Raw genomic sequence first — 16,623 nt, forward strand, 5'->3', positions numbered from 1 at the left:
CTTGATTTTCCATCCATCCTCAGAACCCCCATGGGGTTGCTGGAGCCTATCCCAGCTGTTGTTGGGCAAAGGCAGAGTACACCCTGAACCCGTCTGTCACAGGGCCATACAAATTCACGTGCACACCTAGGGACAATTCAGAGATACAATTACGCTAGGACGTATGTCTTTGGACTGCAGAAAGAGTGCTTGAATAAACCCACACAGGCGGAAGAACATTCCAACTCCACACAGAAAAGACCCAACAAGATTTGAACCAGGATCCTCTCACTGTGAGGCAAAAGCACTAACCTTGAGTTTGTTCTGGAAGTTTAAAAAATGAAAGATAAGCTTCAGCAAGTCCAGTTTGGTCGTACATGGAGCGATGTTGCACTAAAGCATGTTTGTATTGGGAGTCTGTCATACCCAAAGCGGAATGTTTATTTGGGTATTTTTAAGTTGTGGGTTTCAGAGCAAAATTTATGACAAATCTTTTTTTTTTTTCCCCACTCAGGTTTACCTCCATCATCCCTGTTTGCAATTGGAACACGCTACATTCAACTGAATTTAGGGGAGCCAGTTTAGCTCGTGCTGGTTTACGGCGCCTTCCGTCCGTGAAACCCGGGTTCGAATCCGGGCTCCTCCCTGTTCCCTTCTCTACCTCTGCCAGTTCCAAGCCCGGTTTGAGAAGGTTGCGTCAGGAAGGGCATCCGGCGTAAAACATTGCCAAATTTACCATGCGACTCGTTCGCTGTGGCGACCCCTGATGGGAGAAGCCGAAAGTGGAAGAAGACATTCAACTGAATTTAATTTCTAAATTTAGCAAATCTACAAAAGGAAACGTCCAAATAATTTAACAGAAAAATGACAATGCCTTTTTTTTGCTTAAAATTAAATGTAATATAATGTTTCTAAGAATCCCTCAGCAAGATTGAGTTGAAGTGCAATGCTCCAGCTCCAGCTCCAGCTCCTGTTCTTTTTGCATCATTCGGTGTGAAATTTCTGCTAAATCGGTGAATTTCTCTACAGGGCTGACCCGACCCGGGCCATGAAGTGCAAGCAGCTTCATTTTTCAGTTTTTTTATAAAGTCAGTGTGGAGCATTGAATGCATCAATACTTTGTCATTGAGGAGAGGGAAGCAGAGCCGGAAGAGCTTCATAAAGAAAGCTAACACTTTAGAGTGGCTCTTTAAAAATACCAGCTCAACAGCAGAAATAGGTCAACAGAAATAAATAAATGTTTGCAGATTTCATTCTTTAAGCTGTAACCGTTTGCATAGATCCTTTCTTTAACACTTCAACACTGAGAGAAAGCTCAGCAGATTCGCCCCTTTCAAATCAACTTGTAATAAAACAATAACAATTTATTTACAGCAAAATGTGGGCACAAAGAGGGGGAAAGTAAAAAAACAAGGTCCAACAAGCCGCAGGAAGCTGCAGTGTCACTTTGGACAGACGTTATGGTCATCCACGGAGAGCGCGGCGGCGTACTCGGAGCTCCAGTCTCTAAGGAAGAGTTCCTCTGCTTGGCTCTGCAGGGTCTGCTGGCCGTCCTCCACGGTGGAGCCGGTCTGGTTCACCACTACGCCCACGCCAGCAGTGTGGGTGAAGTAGTTTTCAGACCAGTTAGACGTCCCTGAAAGCAGAAAGAGGTGACTGGATTTCTGCGCCGTTCAGACAACTGCAACAGAAACTGCTGGTTGATAACTAAACCGTGTGCTGCATCATTGAACCGAACGGTGGGAAAAGTGAATGTATGTTTACATGCAAAGGGTCAAACGTGTATTATTTTATTGCAGTACACCAGGCTTAGTATAAAACAACTGAAAGGTTTTACCTCATTGTTACTTGCCTATCAACAAATTTGAAAAATATATATTTTTTTTGTGATTTCATAGCAAAAACACATTTATAAACGGTGCTTTAGGCAAAAGAACTTAATGCAAAATTTCCTATTTTCTCGATCAATTTGGATTTTTTTTTTTTAAACGGTCAAAATTAAATGTCACTTCATCCTTTTGGAGACAATTTCCTGTTTGAGTTTTAGAATAAACTGTTCAGCTTTTGTTCAGAAATTCTTTGATTTCCTTGTTCGGAATTTTTTTTTTCACACTGCGAATGAGAAAGGAGCATTCCATTCACGCAGCACGTACCTATATAGACCACTCTGTCAGTGACCATGAACTTGGCGTGGTTGACTCGAGCAAAAGGGATCTTCATCTGCTCGGCTGTGGAGGGAACTCGGAAGATCTTCTACGGAAGGAACAGAGAGGAAGCGCAGCTTTAACGGTCTTTGCTCGGCAGTTTTGGTTCCGGCCTAGAACAGGTGGCGCCGTACCACGTCCAGGCTGCAGCGCAGCGGCGGCCTGCCGAGCACCAGCAGGGACTGCAGGAAGGGGAACATGGACGCCGGCGAGTGCTCCCAGCAGCTGACCAGCAGCCTGACCCGCACGCCCCGGGTGCACCCCGCGGCGCGCAGAGCTGAGTCGATGGCGGGCCAGAACCTTTGGGATCAGAACACCATCATGAGACTACAGCACAAACTCTTTGAACTCGTCTTATATTGACAGAGCCACTCGTCTGAGTGGCTCTGTCAATATAAGACGAGTTCAAAGAGTCTCGAGTTCTTGTGGCAGAACATTAAGATCACAGTTTTTTTTATTTTGACCACTGGGAGCGCTGCATTTTCATTTCAGGCCTACCTGACCGGCTCTGTGAACTGCGACAGCGGGAGGAAGTCCATGACAGAGATGTAAACAAACTCCTGTGCGTCATGGATGACGGACAGGATGGCGGCGAGATCGTCGGAGCGGCCGCGTGCCGAGATCTGGGGAGGGGCGCTCTTCAGGGCAGACAGACAGGAAGAAGAAGAAAAAGAAACTTTATTTTCCACAGTAAACACAAAACAAATAAAAGACTTAAGGATAAAAACAAAACATTCATAAAAGTATAAAAACTAGGCATGATCAATATAACGCAAATTTATCGTTATCGCAATTTCAAGCTGTGAAATATGCATATCGCAAAAGATGACCAAAATTGTAAAAAAAACAATCTTATGGCAGCTTTAAGTATTTAACAAAACAAACAAACCCCTTTATGTATTTGACCAATGGAACGGACCCATTTACATCATAGACCAATCAGATGGAGCCCTTTTATGTTAGATGTTCGTCTCCTATGTAGATGCGGGTCATTTGGAATGTTTTTGTTAAACTGTTTACGTAAAATGGAAATGATGTTTTTGACCATTTTTCCATATGTTCATACACCGCAAGTTATATCGTCGTCGCAATATTAATCACTAATATTGCAAGTCTTCCTCATAACATGCAGCCCTAAAAAAAACAACAATAAAATAACCAAATATCATAAACTTAAACAAAGAGTAAAACTACTGCTGACTAAAACTTAAAAGCTTTAAAAACGCGGCCGTACCAAAACCTCCAAATAGGGGACTGGTATCTAAAAGTGCTGTACCTTACATTGGTGAGAGTTAAAATGATTCTGTTATTAGTAGCGTTAAGACGATAAAATAAATAAAACCATAGATAAAACGTCTTAACAAAGCTTGAAGAGTATCAACTCTAGCACCAAACAAAATGCTTGTGCCGCACCACCGAGGTCGTTTTTAATGAAATATTTAGGGCATCACTATTGGCTACCTGTAGCTTCCTCATACTGGATGCCCTATAATTTGTCCACAGGTGGGCAGTATACAGTGGTAAGTTTTGAAAAGAAGGATTTTAAGATTGTCCGAGCATGAATAAAACCTGCGTGCAAGCGTGTTTGCCTGAGCTATAAAATACACCGTTGTCTGTGGATATCATCGCCATCTGTAAGCTTATCGGTGAGGATATGACCAAGATATTTTACTTTGTGACAAACGTCAAGCTCAGAATCAGAAAGTGTAAAAGTAAGTAAAAAATCCTTTTTACGACAAATAATCACGGCACTTTTACTGGAATTATATAAAATATCATTCTTAAAACCAAATTCAGAACAGACATCTGAATTGTCTGTTCGGAAAACAGACAATCATCTGCATACATCAGATGATTGACTTTAAAACCACCAACCATGCAACCGGTATTACAGGCATTCAGGTCCTTCAACAGGTCATCTATGTACACCTTACACCTGACTCCCACTTAACCATCATTTTCTGATGGGCAAACCAGAAAGCTAGTAGATGGAGGCGGATCTCAAAGTCTTCTGAATTCGGTCATAGAAGGACATGCTGGTTCGTTTGGATCAACGCTCTGCAGCACAGCATGCAAATTCTTGATACAAATGCAAAAACCAAGCAAACCTAAACCTCAAGAATGAAATTTTTATTTTTTTCACAGCTATATTTATCTGTGGGATCTTAAATCCACCAACATTTAGGAGGAAACAGAAAATGTGACGACTGAACTTACAGACAGGAAGATTCGAGCAGGAACTCCGTTGAGTTTCAGGTGAAGCGGCTGCTCCGAGCTGGACAGAGCCGACAGTCTCGCGGGCCAATATGGAGGGAGAGAAGCGTTGACCCCCCCGACGCTCCAGTACACCCCGAAGATCCGAGAGGCGTCCTGGGCCAGGCAGCTGCAGTCCTCCAGAGACAAGCCCACCTCCTTCACCTTGGTCAGACGGAGCACAGAGAGTTTGCAGTTTGACAGTAGCAGCTCTGTTCTGCTCATGACAGCTTCCCCGCTGATTACTCAACGGTTAAACACTTGTGAAAAAACAAAACAAATGAAAGACCTACTCTGATGCAGCTTTTGGTGTTTTTAACATGTTTTTGTGGTGTTTTTCTGACGATGAAGGACATATATTAAGAAATTAAAGCTTAAAATTGCATTTTTGTGTATTTCTTTATTCAAATCGCTGTGAATCAGAGGCGGACGAAAAACTGCCGTTTGAAAAAGATCATATATACGCTGGGCGGGCCAAAAGCTCCCTGCTCTGCTCTATTCTGATGCATCTGCTTGTAGACGACTAGATCCACGAACGTCTTTGTTTTCCTCGTCTGAGCTGGAGTCTGGATCTAAACTGTACTGCTGGTTTGCTAGAATATTGCTCGCCCTTTTTGTTACACCGGTAACGTTATGTCTGTGTTGTGAGGGGCTGTAAGCTAGTGGGAGAGACTGTAAACAGCTCTCAGTGACGGGTGAGGCAGAGGGGGCGGGGTTGCTCCACACCAACAATCCCGTCCACAACTCAGAGGTGAATTTCTAATGAACTCCTGTCGCTCTGCAGAAACTATGTCCCAGAAAACGACACCTTTTTTTTTAATTTTGAGATAATCATAATCAAAAGACCACTGGGAACGCTTTTACAACAGATCCTAAGATGATTTTTACGACCCCACAGCAGTGAAACATGTCATTTGTCAAATGATCCCACTTCATAGTTCCGTTGATGTTTTCATGTGCGACAAGGATTTTTCAGTTTCCCCTCACAGTTGTTGTACCTGACTCAGGGAACGCCAGTCCATGTTGGCGCTGCCCAGATACACGTGTTTCTGGTCCACCACCCACAGCTTGGTGTGGACGATGCCTCCGGTCAGAGCCGTGAGGTTCACCTCCCTAACTTCAGCGCCGGTAGAGGCCAGCTCTGCCGTGTCCTGGCTGGACGCCTGCGGAGCATTCACTGCGATTTGGAGCTCCACGCCTCTGGATCTGAGTTGCTTCAGCTGCTCGAACACATGTCTTCCCTGCTGAGCAGAGAGGAGAATGATCAGTACGGGACGCACCAGAGAAACTCCTTTACCCGAGTGTGGCATCGCTGTGACCTGAGAGTCAGAGGGGTCAGCAGAGCCGCTGCCTCGCAGCGTGAAGTAGAAAGCAGCGATCTGAACGGAGCGCTCGGCTCTGTGCAGCAGATGCAGCCAGCTGTCTGCGATGCTCGGCCACGTGGAAGGAGAAGACTCGTAGAGCCCGACGGGAATGCTTTCCACCAGACGCACTCTGATGAGCAGAAATAAAGCTGGACGCGACTCAACGCTAACAGACCGATCGGAAAGACTGTTCTTCGGCGTACTCACCTGCAGTCCACGCTGCATGGCTCTGGCTTCAGACCAAAGCCCTCCAGCCAATGCAGCTCCAGCTGGGCTGTGAGCTCAGACGCAGACCTGGGGAGCCCATAGCGCCAAACGTGATGACCCAGCCCCCCCAGCAGCAGCAGGCTGAGAAGCAGGAGGAGGCCGGCGGAAAACCCGGAGCCTCTCGACCTCTGTTAAATCGGAATGATGAGTTATTAAATCAACGACAAAGTTTACATTCCATGGCTTCTGCAGCTGGGTGTGGTGCCCCACATTTCTTCTAAATACCAGACGCAGTTAGAGGACAGAAGATGGAAGCAGAAAATGGGAACATTTCTCACCTTTGATGAAAACTCTGCTGCCACAGAAGACTCCTCCCTGCTGGCTTCTTTCTCTGAGAGATTCGGGGCTCCTGATTGGCTAACGGGTAGCTGAAGATGTTCGGAATCGTCTGACTTGTCATCACCCTCGGCGTCTGATGAAGAGCGGCTGTCCCTTATGTCAGCCGTACTCATCGGCTCCGTTTCCCAGGGTGGTTCTTCGTCCATGATGGCGGCGACTTGGTCGCCACGGGTGGGGCTGACATCTGCAGGAGACCTTTCCTCGTCTCCTGAAGCCGCGGGGCTTTGGTCTGTGTCGCTGGTCTGCTTTGGACAGGCAGAATCGTCGTGTGGGAGGATTCCTGTAGACGCATCCGCTCCAACAGCTTCGGCTTCTGAGCTGAGCAGCTCCGGTCTGAGCGCCGGCCGGGCGCTAACGCTCAGGAAGGGGCTCTGAGCAGACTCGGATAAACTCCAGTCTGCGTGAGCAGAGCCGCTGAAAGCACCCAAAGCAGCTTGAGCCTCGCTGCTGAACACAGGCGCCGTTCCGACGCCCACTCTGGGGGTGTGAACCGACACCGTTTCTTTGACTTCAGGTGGTTTGCGCTTAGATTCCTCGGCAGCGCCAGTGGCCTCGGAAGCGGCGTGGAGCGGTGTTTCGCCTCTGGAAGCAGGCGGGTCTGTGATTTGACCGCCAACCGCGGACCGTTTCTGGAACGTTGGGATTCGGGAGACGAGCTTGCCAGCTTTCCGACTCATGTCTTCTTTTTCCTCAGCGTCCTTTTCCAGACGATCCAGCACAACGCTGCAGAGCTTCAGTTCCTGAGAGGGAAAAGAAGAAACAAACATAACTACCTGGCATCCTCCCACACTTTTACTTTCTACTAGAAAATCGCTGATGGCTACGCCTCTGTCATAGGAAATAGCTTCGCCTTTGTGCACCTAAAACTAGCTTTCCCTTCGTCATAAAAAGGTCGCCCCGCCAAAAATGGTAGCTCTGCCTCTGGAACCCAGAACTGGTTTTACCACTGTCTGTCGCATTAGACCTGCTCGTTCAGGCGACGCCGTCAAACTGTCAAAGTAACTTTGCTGTTCAGTTAGACTTTGGGAAATGTGAAAGATTTAGTGTAAAATGTGAAATCGCACATTTTAAAAAGGCTTGTGAAACAACAGGATTTTAAAAAAAATGTAGTTTAAGTGCATTTATATTTAAGTAATGTTCCTATTTACAAATAAATGACACAAATTTAGCAAAAACAGAAATCATTTAAGCTATTCAGAAAAGGTTGATGCCAACAGCACCCTGTCAGTCATCGGTGTACAATAAATGGACGATTTTCATTTTTATGACCATATATCTGCAACACTCCAAACAGTGAATATTTTCTTCATATTTATCTTTTTTCCCCTGGTTTTAATAACACATATTAATCAGTCATCCTGTTTTTATATTTAAATCCACTTATAATTAGCAACAAATGAAAATAAGGAAAAGAGATCTGCGAAAGCGCTCCTCCCTGCAGAGGGGTGTTAAAGTCTCTGACTGAAAGAGCTCCTCGGTGCATGCTCTTGTGCTTTAAACTTTATGCAATAAAGAAAACAACATTTTGTATTCATATTGAATATGAATCTTACAGTTGTGTTGTTTATATGCAACATTTAAGTCAGTTTAGTCTCTAAATGCAACCTTTAATAAATGATTTTGGTGTTTAGAGTGTATTTTAGAACATTTAACGTTTGATCAGTCACTGCAGTGACAGATGCTGGAGCTGTCCATCTGCAGCAGCAGCAATTTCCTGATTTGCCTGCTGCAGATGATGCAAAGAGCAGCTGTCATCAAGCACTTGTGCAAATAACAGTCCTTCCACGCTTTCTTCATCTGTACCTCCCCTGTTTCTGAGCATTTAGCAGACATTTGCAGCAGCAGCTCACCGTCACGTCGCCCTCCTTGGCAGCCTCCTTCTCCGGCTCAGCCTGGCGCTTCTCCATCGCTCGGTACGGCACGGGCTCTGACTCATCTGACTCCTATTAACCAGAAAAAATACGCCTTTCATCTCTAAATAGGTACAGCTTTGTCTATATTCCTTTACAAAAATGAAATAAACTTACCATCCAGTAGAAATTACCTTTAAAAAAATGTTTGTTTGTTTTTAAAGCGCTTTTCAGTTTAGCTAGGAACAGGTAACGGTAGCCACCTCATTTGTACAAAAAATAAACTCAATAAAGTTTTTTTGTTCAAATTCCATAAAACTTTAATAGTTAGGCTTTCTTTACAACCTCTTTTAAACAACCTTAGTGGTTAATTAGAAAACGTTAGCAAGCGAGCTACGTGGCCGTGTGTGGAGTGTTCGGCAGCGGAGGAAGAGGAAGAGGAGGCGGAAAAGCTGAGCAATAAAAGTACCCACCTCGATCACAACCCTACTTATTCCCTGCAGGCGGATCGACCTTCTTCTCGGCGTCGCCTGTAACTCGACTCCAGTCGCCGGATTATTATAACTCCTGGACCTGCGGCTTCGTAATTGTATCGGCATCTTGGATGACTTTAAAAATTCAACACGTGTGACGACATTAACGGACGGAGCTCTTTATGTATTTGGTCTTTTTTTTATTTTTTAAATTGCAACCGTTAATAAAAAAATATTGCAACGATCGACCTGTGAAGAACATCACCTGCATTTATGGACTGCTAAATTCAGTGGAAAAAAATTTGGAGTCCCAAATGCACGTTCATAATAATTTGATTTGTGCGCGTCCTCAAAAAACACAAACAACAACTTAAAGAGACCGCGATTTCCTGTGACTTCCGGTTGGCCGTTAGGGATCCGTTCGAATTAGCCCCGCCCCCCATGTGTGACGCAGATCTAATGCGGAAAAGGGGGAATTCTCGACTTCTGGCTGCAGGTAGAGAAGCTCCTTGTAAGTTCTGATCTTTTTGTCAAAAACAGATCGAATTTTGCATTTTTAAAAATACATCATAGCTGGTTTTATACTCGTGACACCAGAAGCGTCTCACATTGGTGTGTTAGCTGTCAGTTGGAACTAGCTTGGCTTTGCTTCCTCAAACTGTTGTTTATGTTCCAAAAACAGGAGAAATAAAAGGTCTTTTAAGGTAATGGAAAATTGACAATTTTAAAGTGTTATCGAACCGAATTTGGTGGAAAAAAAGAGTTTATGTTTGCATTATGTTGTATTTTTTAATCGAAACTGAAACACTGTTAAAAAAAAATACCGATGGCTTAAGCTAGTTTAAGCCGCGAGGAGAGATAAAAGATCAGCCTCCTGATTCTGTCTACACGGTTATGTACCTGTCTTTATTGCAGATAACTTTATAGTTTTAAATGTGTAATAAAACATTTTTGAGATAGTATATCGTTAACCGCTCTCTAATGATCCCCAGGACTGGGACGTCTGACATTCTTTGACTTCATGGAAATCTCCACGGATGTTCTTGAGTGGGAAATATTCATCCATGTTTTTGCATGGTTATTGTTGTGATCATAAACTAGCCAAAGCTATATTTCTGCACCTACCTAAGAAAAAGAAAGTTTAAAGTTACAACTCTTGCTGGGCGTTTGACCTCTGACCTTTGTAAGAAACAGGAAGTTTCCTGAAATGCTCTTGGATTCAGTCATGTTCAAGCTTGTGATTGTGACGGTAAACATGTTATGTAACACACTCAGATAGGTATATAGGTGTTTTCTACTGAGCTCACACTGATATATGAAGGCATGTCAGTGCGCTGTTGTCTGGTAGCTGTTTAAATAAAGTTTAAGTTCCTCACGTCAAGACCACTTTCCTGCAGGGCGGCAGTTGTAGCGTAAAAGTTTGGACTGTGTTTGTAGACACAGGTTTGTTGATCTTGTTACTCCTTTTTTTGGGGTATTATGTCTGTCCTCTATATGTTTCCTTGACCATCTGAAGTCTTGTTAATTTATAACAAATGACGGCGACTAGGAGGGTTGAGCAAAGTTACCTGGAAATCTAAAGTCAACAGCATTTTCAAGTTAACTACATCATACCCACTGGTTATTGATGTCAGCATTTTATTATGACTTAAAGACATAAAGACTGGACTAAAAGGTTACTCTGGACAATCCAAAGTGTGAAATCTTTAAAAAAAATTGGGCTTTTAAGAGTGTTGGTTGTCTACTTTTTTATGGCTTGGATTGGTGTTTTCTGGTACTTCAGTGGAGACGAAAAAATACCAAAAGATAGAAAAGAAATCTTTTTTCCTGTAACGAGCGTTAACTCATAGCGAGCTGCTGACGTCCTTAATCTGTTTGTCCCTCAGGTCTTCCACGTAAACCTGCCATGTTGCAGCGTGAAAGGATGACGGCGCGGTAATCCTGTCGACCCTTCCGATGGACTCTCCACTCACAGCCGCCCCCGATCCCAACTCCTCCACCTCGCCCCTGCCGGTGCCCCTGCTTCCCGCCATCCTCCCGTCGGTCCAGCTTAGCTTCACGGTCCTGTACACGGCTCTTTATGCGGGCCTCTTCGTGGCGGTGTACTTGCAGCTGTGGCTGCTCCTCCTCTACAAACACAAGAGATGGAGTTACCAGAGCGCCTTTCTGTTCCTCTGCCTGCTCTGGTCTGCACTCCGCACCACGCTCTTCTCCTTTTACTTCCATAATGCGGTGCAGGCCAACCACCTCCCTGTCGCAGTCTACTGGCTGCTGTACTGCTTCCCTGTGTGTCTGCAGTTCTTCACTCTCAGCCTCATAAGCCTGTATTTTACTCAGGTGAGCTTGGGACAGGTGATCAGTCTTTAGATTCAGGCTGTTCTCTCAGATTTCTTAATTCAGCTCTGCTCTCCCTCTACAGGTACTACTCAAAGTAAGAGAGACCTACAGCTCTGCAATGAACAGACGGCTGTGAGTTTGACAGAAAAGTAAAATAACTGCAACCCAGGCGCTTTTCATGTGGAATAGCCTAACTATCAAGCATCTGATGTTTGTGTATCCAGATGGCTAGCGCGTTGTGCATACGGAGCGATGAGTCTGGTCTTCCTCTGCGTGAATGTGGCCTGTGGAGTCCTTGGGGACCGCGACACCAGCGGGGAGAGGGGTAACAGAACCTGGAACCTCGTCTTGGTCCGCGTTATAATCAACGACTTGCTTTTCATCATGGCTGCCGTGCTGCTCGCCACACTACTGTTGCGTCTGGCCCGACACTCACGCTCCACCAGCGCCTACCTGATGAGCAAGGTGTGCAGGACATTTCTGCAGAAATGGCTATTTTATCGCCGCTTTCTGAAAATTAACCTGCCGTGTCATGTCCTCTGGGTCTGAGCTCATCTGCCACATCTGCTAAAGCTTTAAACGATTCACGCGTTGACCTGCTAAATGTTGGCTAATGACTGCTTCCTTAGGCTTGAGAATGGAAACTGCAGCCTCCTGGAACTGATGCTCTTCTTATTCTTATTTTTGTGAAACAATTCACGTCTAAACTGTTGTTCCTGATTAGGGGACCACCGTGTGCCAAACAGCAGCCCTCGGAGCTGCGGTGATCCTCTTGTATACCAGCCGCGCCTGCTACAACCTGACAGTCCTCATCCTGTCCCAGAACCACCGCGTGGAGTCCTTCAACTTTAACTGGTACAACGTCTCTGACCAGGTAATCCACCAAAGTCCCAGCCAGCTTTTATTTCTTTCAAAATATTGATGATCCAAAGCTTTCATCTCATTTTTATTTTATTTTATTCCCACAAAAAAATGTATTTCTTTTGTGTGGGAACAGAAAAACTTTTACTTTGTTATTAAAACCATTGGTGCCTTTTTTCCCTCTCTCAAAACAAGACAAATAGCCAACATGTGCATTCCTTAATAAACACATAATATGACTATACCAATACATGGTATATATATGATTAAAATTATCTTTGTTTATTGATTTTGACTCCTTGATTTGCAGTCAAAGATCATTCCATGACCTGATACCTTATATTAAAATGTATCTTTTTTTAAATTTTAGTTCTAAACTGGGGTTTCTTGAAAATTGCATGTTCTTTTAATAGACTCAGTGCGATGAAAATCCTGTTTTTGTGTTTTCCACGTGTTCTTGGGGCATTTTTCTGATGGTGGAAGACATAAATTGCATTCCTGACTATTTTTCAGACTGTCATGAACATTTAACTAAATCTGTGAATTAAAAATAGTAGAGTAGAGGGATCCCCAAAGTTTCTTCCTGTGAATATTCGTATTGCTTTTTTTATGTCAAATGAAAATTGAACAATAAATGTCTTATTTGCATTTCACCAAATTTCAATAGAAGGTATGGAATAATCAAGGAGTTAAACAGTAAATGCAAAGCATCAGGATCTAATGACTATTTAACTTTGCACATCATAGCAGTTATTTTGGCCATTTTCTCTGTGTTTTTTCAGGCTGATTTGCTGATTGAACTTGGGGACCAGGGCTATCTAGCCTTTGGCATCATCCTCTTCATATGGGAGCTGCTTCCTACCAGTCTCCTCATTCTGATCTTCAGGGTTCGTCGACCAGCTCAGGAGGTGTCTGATTAGTCCTCATGTCATCCTTGAATCTGAGTGACGTTTATTACCCAGCGACAGGAGACATTTCTTTTGCTTTTGCTGCCCTCTCCCGCAGACCAGCAGCACGGCCATCAACAACAGAGTTCTCCCTCGTCCGTATTTCTTTGACGACCCTCAAGGCAGCGACGACGACATTCCCGTTCCGTGGGCTCGCGGCTCGCAGTCAAACTTAAGGTACACGCAGCGGCCGCAATAGAGAACAAAACATTTCTCCCCGTCTGGTGTTGAGCCGCTCGAATAACATTAACACATATCCGCACTATACAGCTGAGTGCACCAACTAGCAAGAGTTGTCTTCATAGTAAATCAGCTGATTCTAAAGCAAAGAGAAGCGTTTTCTGCTTTATTTTTATTTTAAACAGGGCACTATGTTCTGCTTCCTGATTGGTTGAAAAGCAATGTCAATCTGTGGCGTATCTACTGTACAGAATGCAGTCATTTTGACAAATTCACACCATTATTTGTCCCATGATAAATGAGGGACAAACTACTGAATGACAACGTTTTTGAATCCATGATTTGGCAGCGGCGAACCAAATGTTGAAGCATCTTTTCTTGTTACGCCTCCAGCTGGTACGGGTCAGAGACGGCTCCTCTCCTGTGCGCCAACAACCCTGCAGAGAGCGGCCACCAGCACCACTCCTTTTACTCCACCCCCCAGACCTGACCCCACCTGCTGAATCACCACACCTGGAAGGATGGGACCTCCCACCGTGGGCAGTTTTGCACTGAAAAGCTCAGGAAAGCTAAAAAAAAAAGCACCTTGTAGACGTCGTGGAACAAAAAGACAAAAGCGTCTCTCTATCTCACCTTAAAGGGAAAAAGCTCAGCAGACTCCTCATCAAACTAAACTCAGGTTATAAACTTTTTTGCAGAAACAATTACCTTATTTGACGGCTGGAGCTCCACATACTTTCCTTAAGTCACTCTGAGCTGTGGACTTCATTCCTGGACCAACTGTAGATTTGGAAAGTTAACAAAACAGACGGTATTACAGATATTTATTTTTGAGGTTGACAGACGGAATTCCATTTTATCACTTTGAATTTAAGCTTTCTTGTAGCTGTTGATTTGTTTGTTTGTTTGTTTTAGGCCTTTAGCTGGTTTTGCATCTGAAAAAAAAAAGTTAACACTTTTAAAACTTGTCTTCCCTTCTTTCCTCTTTGAATAGTTTTATGGTTGTGACTTGATAAAGGCTTTATTTATTTATGTTTTTATCCTCTAAATGCTTAAAGTTACTGTCTCCTCTGGAAAAGGGGTTTCATGACTTTTTACTCATCTGTGCTGTTGACTTTCTGCCAGACTGACATTTGATATGGAAACTGCAGACATGTACTTTTTTTCTTTTTATTTACAAAACTCTGCACATCTTGTTGCTATGCAGAAAATGATTGAAGATTGTTAGCACCAAAGGGAACATGTAAAAGAAAAAAGGTTTCATTTTTGTTCGTCTTTTTTTTCTTTCAGTGCTCAAGTTGATTAAGGAGTTTTCTATTACGTCTCACAATTTACCAAAAGAGTTAGAACCTTTTTCTCTCGTTTGACCACATCTGTATTCAGACAAATTGGTTTAGTACAATTTTGCCCAAGAGGAAGTTAATTTTCTTCACACACAAAATTTATTAGCAACAGTTAAATACAAGAAAATGTCCCAACGTGAAGTTCCTGCTCCAAAGCTCGGCGTCACACCTCAAGTGACCTCAGCTGAGGAACTGCTGTTGTGGTTTCTGAGAACTTGTAGAACTGAAAAAGATTGTGAAAATAAAATAGAAATCTGCTGCTTCCCTTTTTTAATGTGAGAACAGACTGACTTCAATTATTATTGGGCCATCTATAGGCCCCAAGAATATGAATATAATTGCTGGTTCATAAAAAAAAGATGGTTAAAAATCAGTCAATTTCAGTGAGAGCCAGACTGTCTGACTCTGACCCGTACATGACAGGTTTTATGGAAAGGTGGGACGTTTTAGTCCTTTTAAAAATATTTTTTAGCAGTTTTCCATACCAAAAAAAGTTTAGCATTTTGTAAACACAATGTGTGCATTTTAATAGTTTTATGGTTGTGACTTGATAAAGGCATTATTATTTATGTTTTTATCCTCTAAATGCTTAACTCGCATTGCCCAAAGTTACTGTCTCCTCATAAAAATACATGTGTATAAATATAAACACGTGAGAGAGAAAACATTTAAAGTGGTAAAAATGTTAGCAACATTTCTCCCACACTGGTGCTTTTCTATGAACACATTACGTCAGAATCGATTGACCAATCAGCACCTTCCCCATAGCAACAGCCAATCAGCATTCCGTCTCTGAATAACCAATCAGATTTTGAATTCAAACTGTTTGAATTGTTTCTCTCCTTTCTCGTATTTAATACTAGTTACTTAAAAAAAGGATTGCTTATTTAATTAAGATTTATGGTATATATGATTATTTTATTGTTTTTCTCAAAAACAACTAATCTTTGTCAAAAAGAACCTTTAGAATAACGACAAGCAAGTGCCAAGCTGCTAATTAACTGTCAGAGATGGAGGGCTGTCTGTGCCCTAAACAGTCTCAGAGATGGAGCAGCAAAGAGAGAGGCAGATTGCATAACCTCCTTTCTGGCATCAAAGTTCATTTATTTGAACTAACCACCAACAGCATGGATGTAAATTCTGCTCCCAGACCCCCACAGTTCATTATGTAACCCTTGTGCTGTCCTAGGCACTTTACCATTGGGAATTGGGTCATCTAGACCCACTAGACAGTGCTCTGAACCTTTTTTCTTCAATGATTTGTGATCTTCACTGGTGTCCATGGATTACATGAAATCTTTCCACCTTTATCCACCTTTGTCATGGTAGGGAGAACACGTCAATGTAAGGGTGGGGTCATCTAAGATAGCACAAGGGTTTTAAATGGCAGATATACTCTTGTAAACTTGCTCCAGTTTAGTCTGATGAAGTATTCCGACATCCGGTCTATAGTAGACTTATTATAGTTATACTCAAGTATACTTACTAAAACAATCTTCAAGTGTACAACTTTTTGATAAAGGAAGCTTTGAAGATACTAATTGTTGCTTCTATTTGACATTATGCAAAAAGTTTTAACGTCCTAATTTGATTCAGAAGTTATCTTAAAAAACACAAGAAAGTAAATAAATGTATTTAATTTCAACCCACCTGAGTAAACCCTTAGCAAAAAGTAGTCCTTTTAAGTGTACTACTAGTATTCTATATGCTTAATATAAGGCAGTATACTTGATGTTTATTTTTTTCATATACTATCAATATACAGGCTAAAATGTTTCAATTAAAAGTATTCCGTTATTCATTATAGTTATATTTAAAACAATAAACTTCAAGTGTATTAGTGTTTGCTAAGGGAACATAGTGAAATCTACAGTTTAGGAACAAATAAAAAATCAGATGCATTTTGTGCCAATAAAGGAAATGTATCAAATTTCAAAAGGAATCGATTATTTTATGGAAAAATATTTATGCCACCATGTTGCATACAAAACTTTAAGTTGCAAATGAAAATATTAAATTTTTGCTTTCAAATTTTCTTTGCTTTCAAAAAATCATTTATGCAAAAGAAAAAATCTTTGTTTCTGCATCTTGTCCACTTAATATGTATGTGGATTTAATTTGAGATGCTTTTATTGTGAAAGGTAAAAAAAATACAATAATTTGAAGACAGTCAATGAAACACATCCACCATCCTGCCAAAATGTCATGAACTCAAATCTAAACTGA

At 42.5% G+C, this 16,623-nt stretch overlaps 2 protein-coding genes across 7 annotated transcripts; one reads left to right on the forward strand and one right to left on the reverse strand.

Moving 5' to 3' along the window:
* Positions 1 to 1,322: 1,322 nt before the first annotated feature.
* On the reverse strand, positions 1,323 to 8,864 carry pld7 (phospholipase D family, member 7). 2 transcript variants are annotated; one of them, XM_011480490.4, is made up of 11 exons: positions 8,730 to 8,864; positions 8,257 to 8,349; positions 6,346 to 7,146; positions 6,008 to 6,195; positions 5,756 to 5,930; positions 5,435 to 5,677; positions 4,401 to 4,601; positions 2,682 to 2,821; positions 2,318 to 2,483; positions 2,133 to 2,232; positions 1,323 to 1,615 (listed from the first exon to the last, which is right to left on the reverse strand). In XM_011480490.4, the coding sequence occupies exons 1-11, from the start codon at positions 8,853 to 8,855 to the stop codon at positions 1,422 to 1,424; spliced, it is 2,427 nt and encodes an 808-aa protein (XP_011478792.3). In that variant the 5' UTR covers positions 8,856 to 8,864; the 3' UTR covers positions 1,323 to 1,421. The 2 variants fall into 2 exon arrangements, with proteins under 2 accessions (XP_011478792.3, XP_023815120.1); XM_023959352.2 differs by lacking the exon at positions 8,730 to 8,864 and adding an exon at positions 8,434 to 8,594.
* gpr137 (G protein-coupled receptor 137) lies at positions 8,336 to 14,671 on the forward strand. 5 transcript variants are annotated; one of them, XM_011480488.4, is made up of 8 exons: positions 8,336 to 8,388; positions 10,616 to 11,066; positions 11,149 to 11,198; positions 11,291 to 11,531; positions 11,791 to 11,940; positions 12,710 to 12,835; positions 12,933 to 13,051; positions 13,448 to 14,671. In XM_011480488.4, the coding sequence occupies exons 2-8, from the start codon at positions 10,686 to 10,688 to the stop codon at positions 13,542 to 13,544; spliced, it is 1,164 nt and encodes a 387-aa protein (XP_011478790.1). In that variant the 5' UTR covers positions 8,336 to 8,388; positions 10,616 to 10,685; the 3' UTR covers positions 13,545 to 14,671. The 5 variants fall into 5 exon arrangements, with proteins under 5 accessions (XP_011478790.1, XP_078810491.1, XP_011478789.1 ...); XM_078954365.1 differs by lacking the exon at positions 8,336 to 8,388 and adding an exon at positions 8,583 to 8,721; XM_011480487.4 differs by lacking the exon at positions 8,336 to 8,388 and adding an exon at positions 9,087 to 9,225.
* The last annotated feature ends 1,952 nt before the right edge of the window (positions 14,672 to 16,623 follow it).

Source organism: Oryzias latipes, chromosome 10 (assembly GCF_053564925.1).
Source record: "Oryzias latipes strain Hd-rR chromosome 10, Olatipes_Hd-rR_3.1".
Classification (NCBI taxonomy): Eukaryota; Metazoa; Chordata; class Actinopteri; order Beloniformes; family Adrianichthyidae; genus Oryzias; species Oryzias latipes.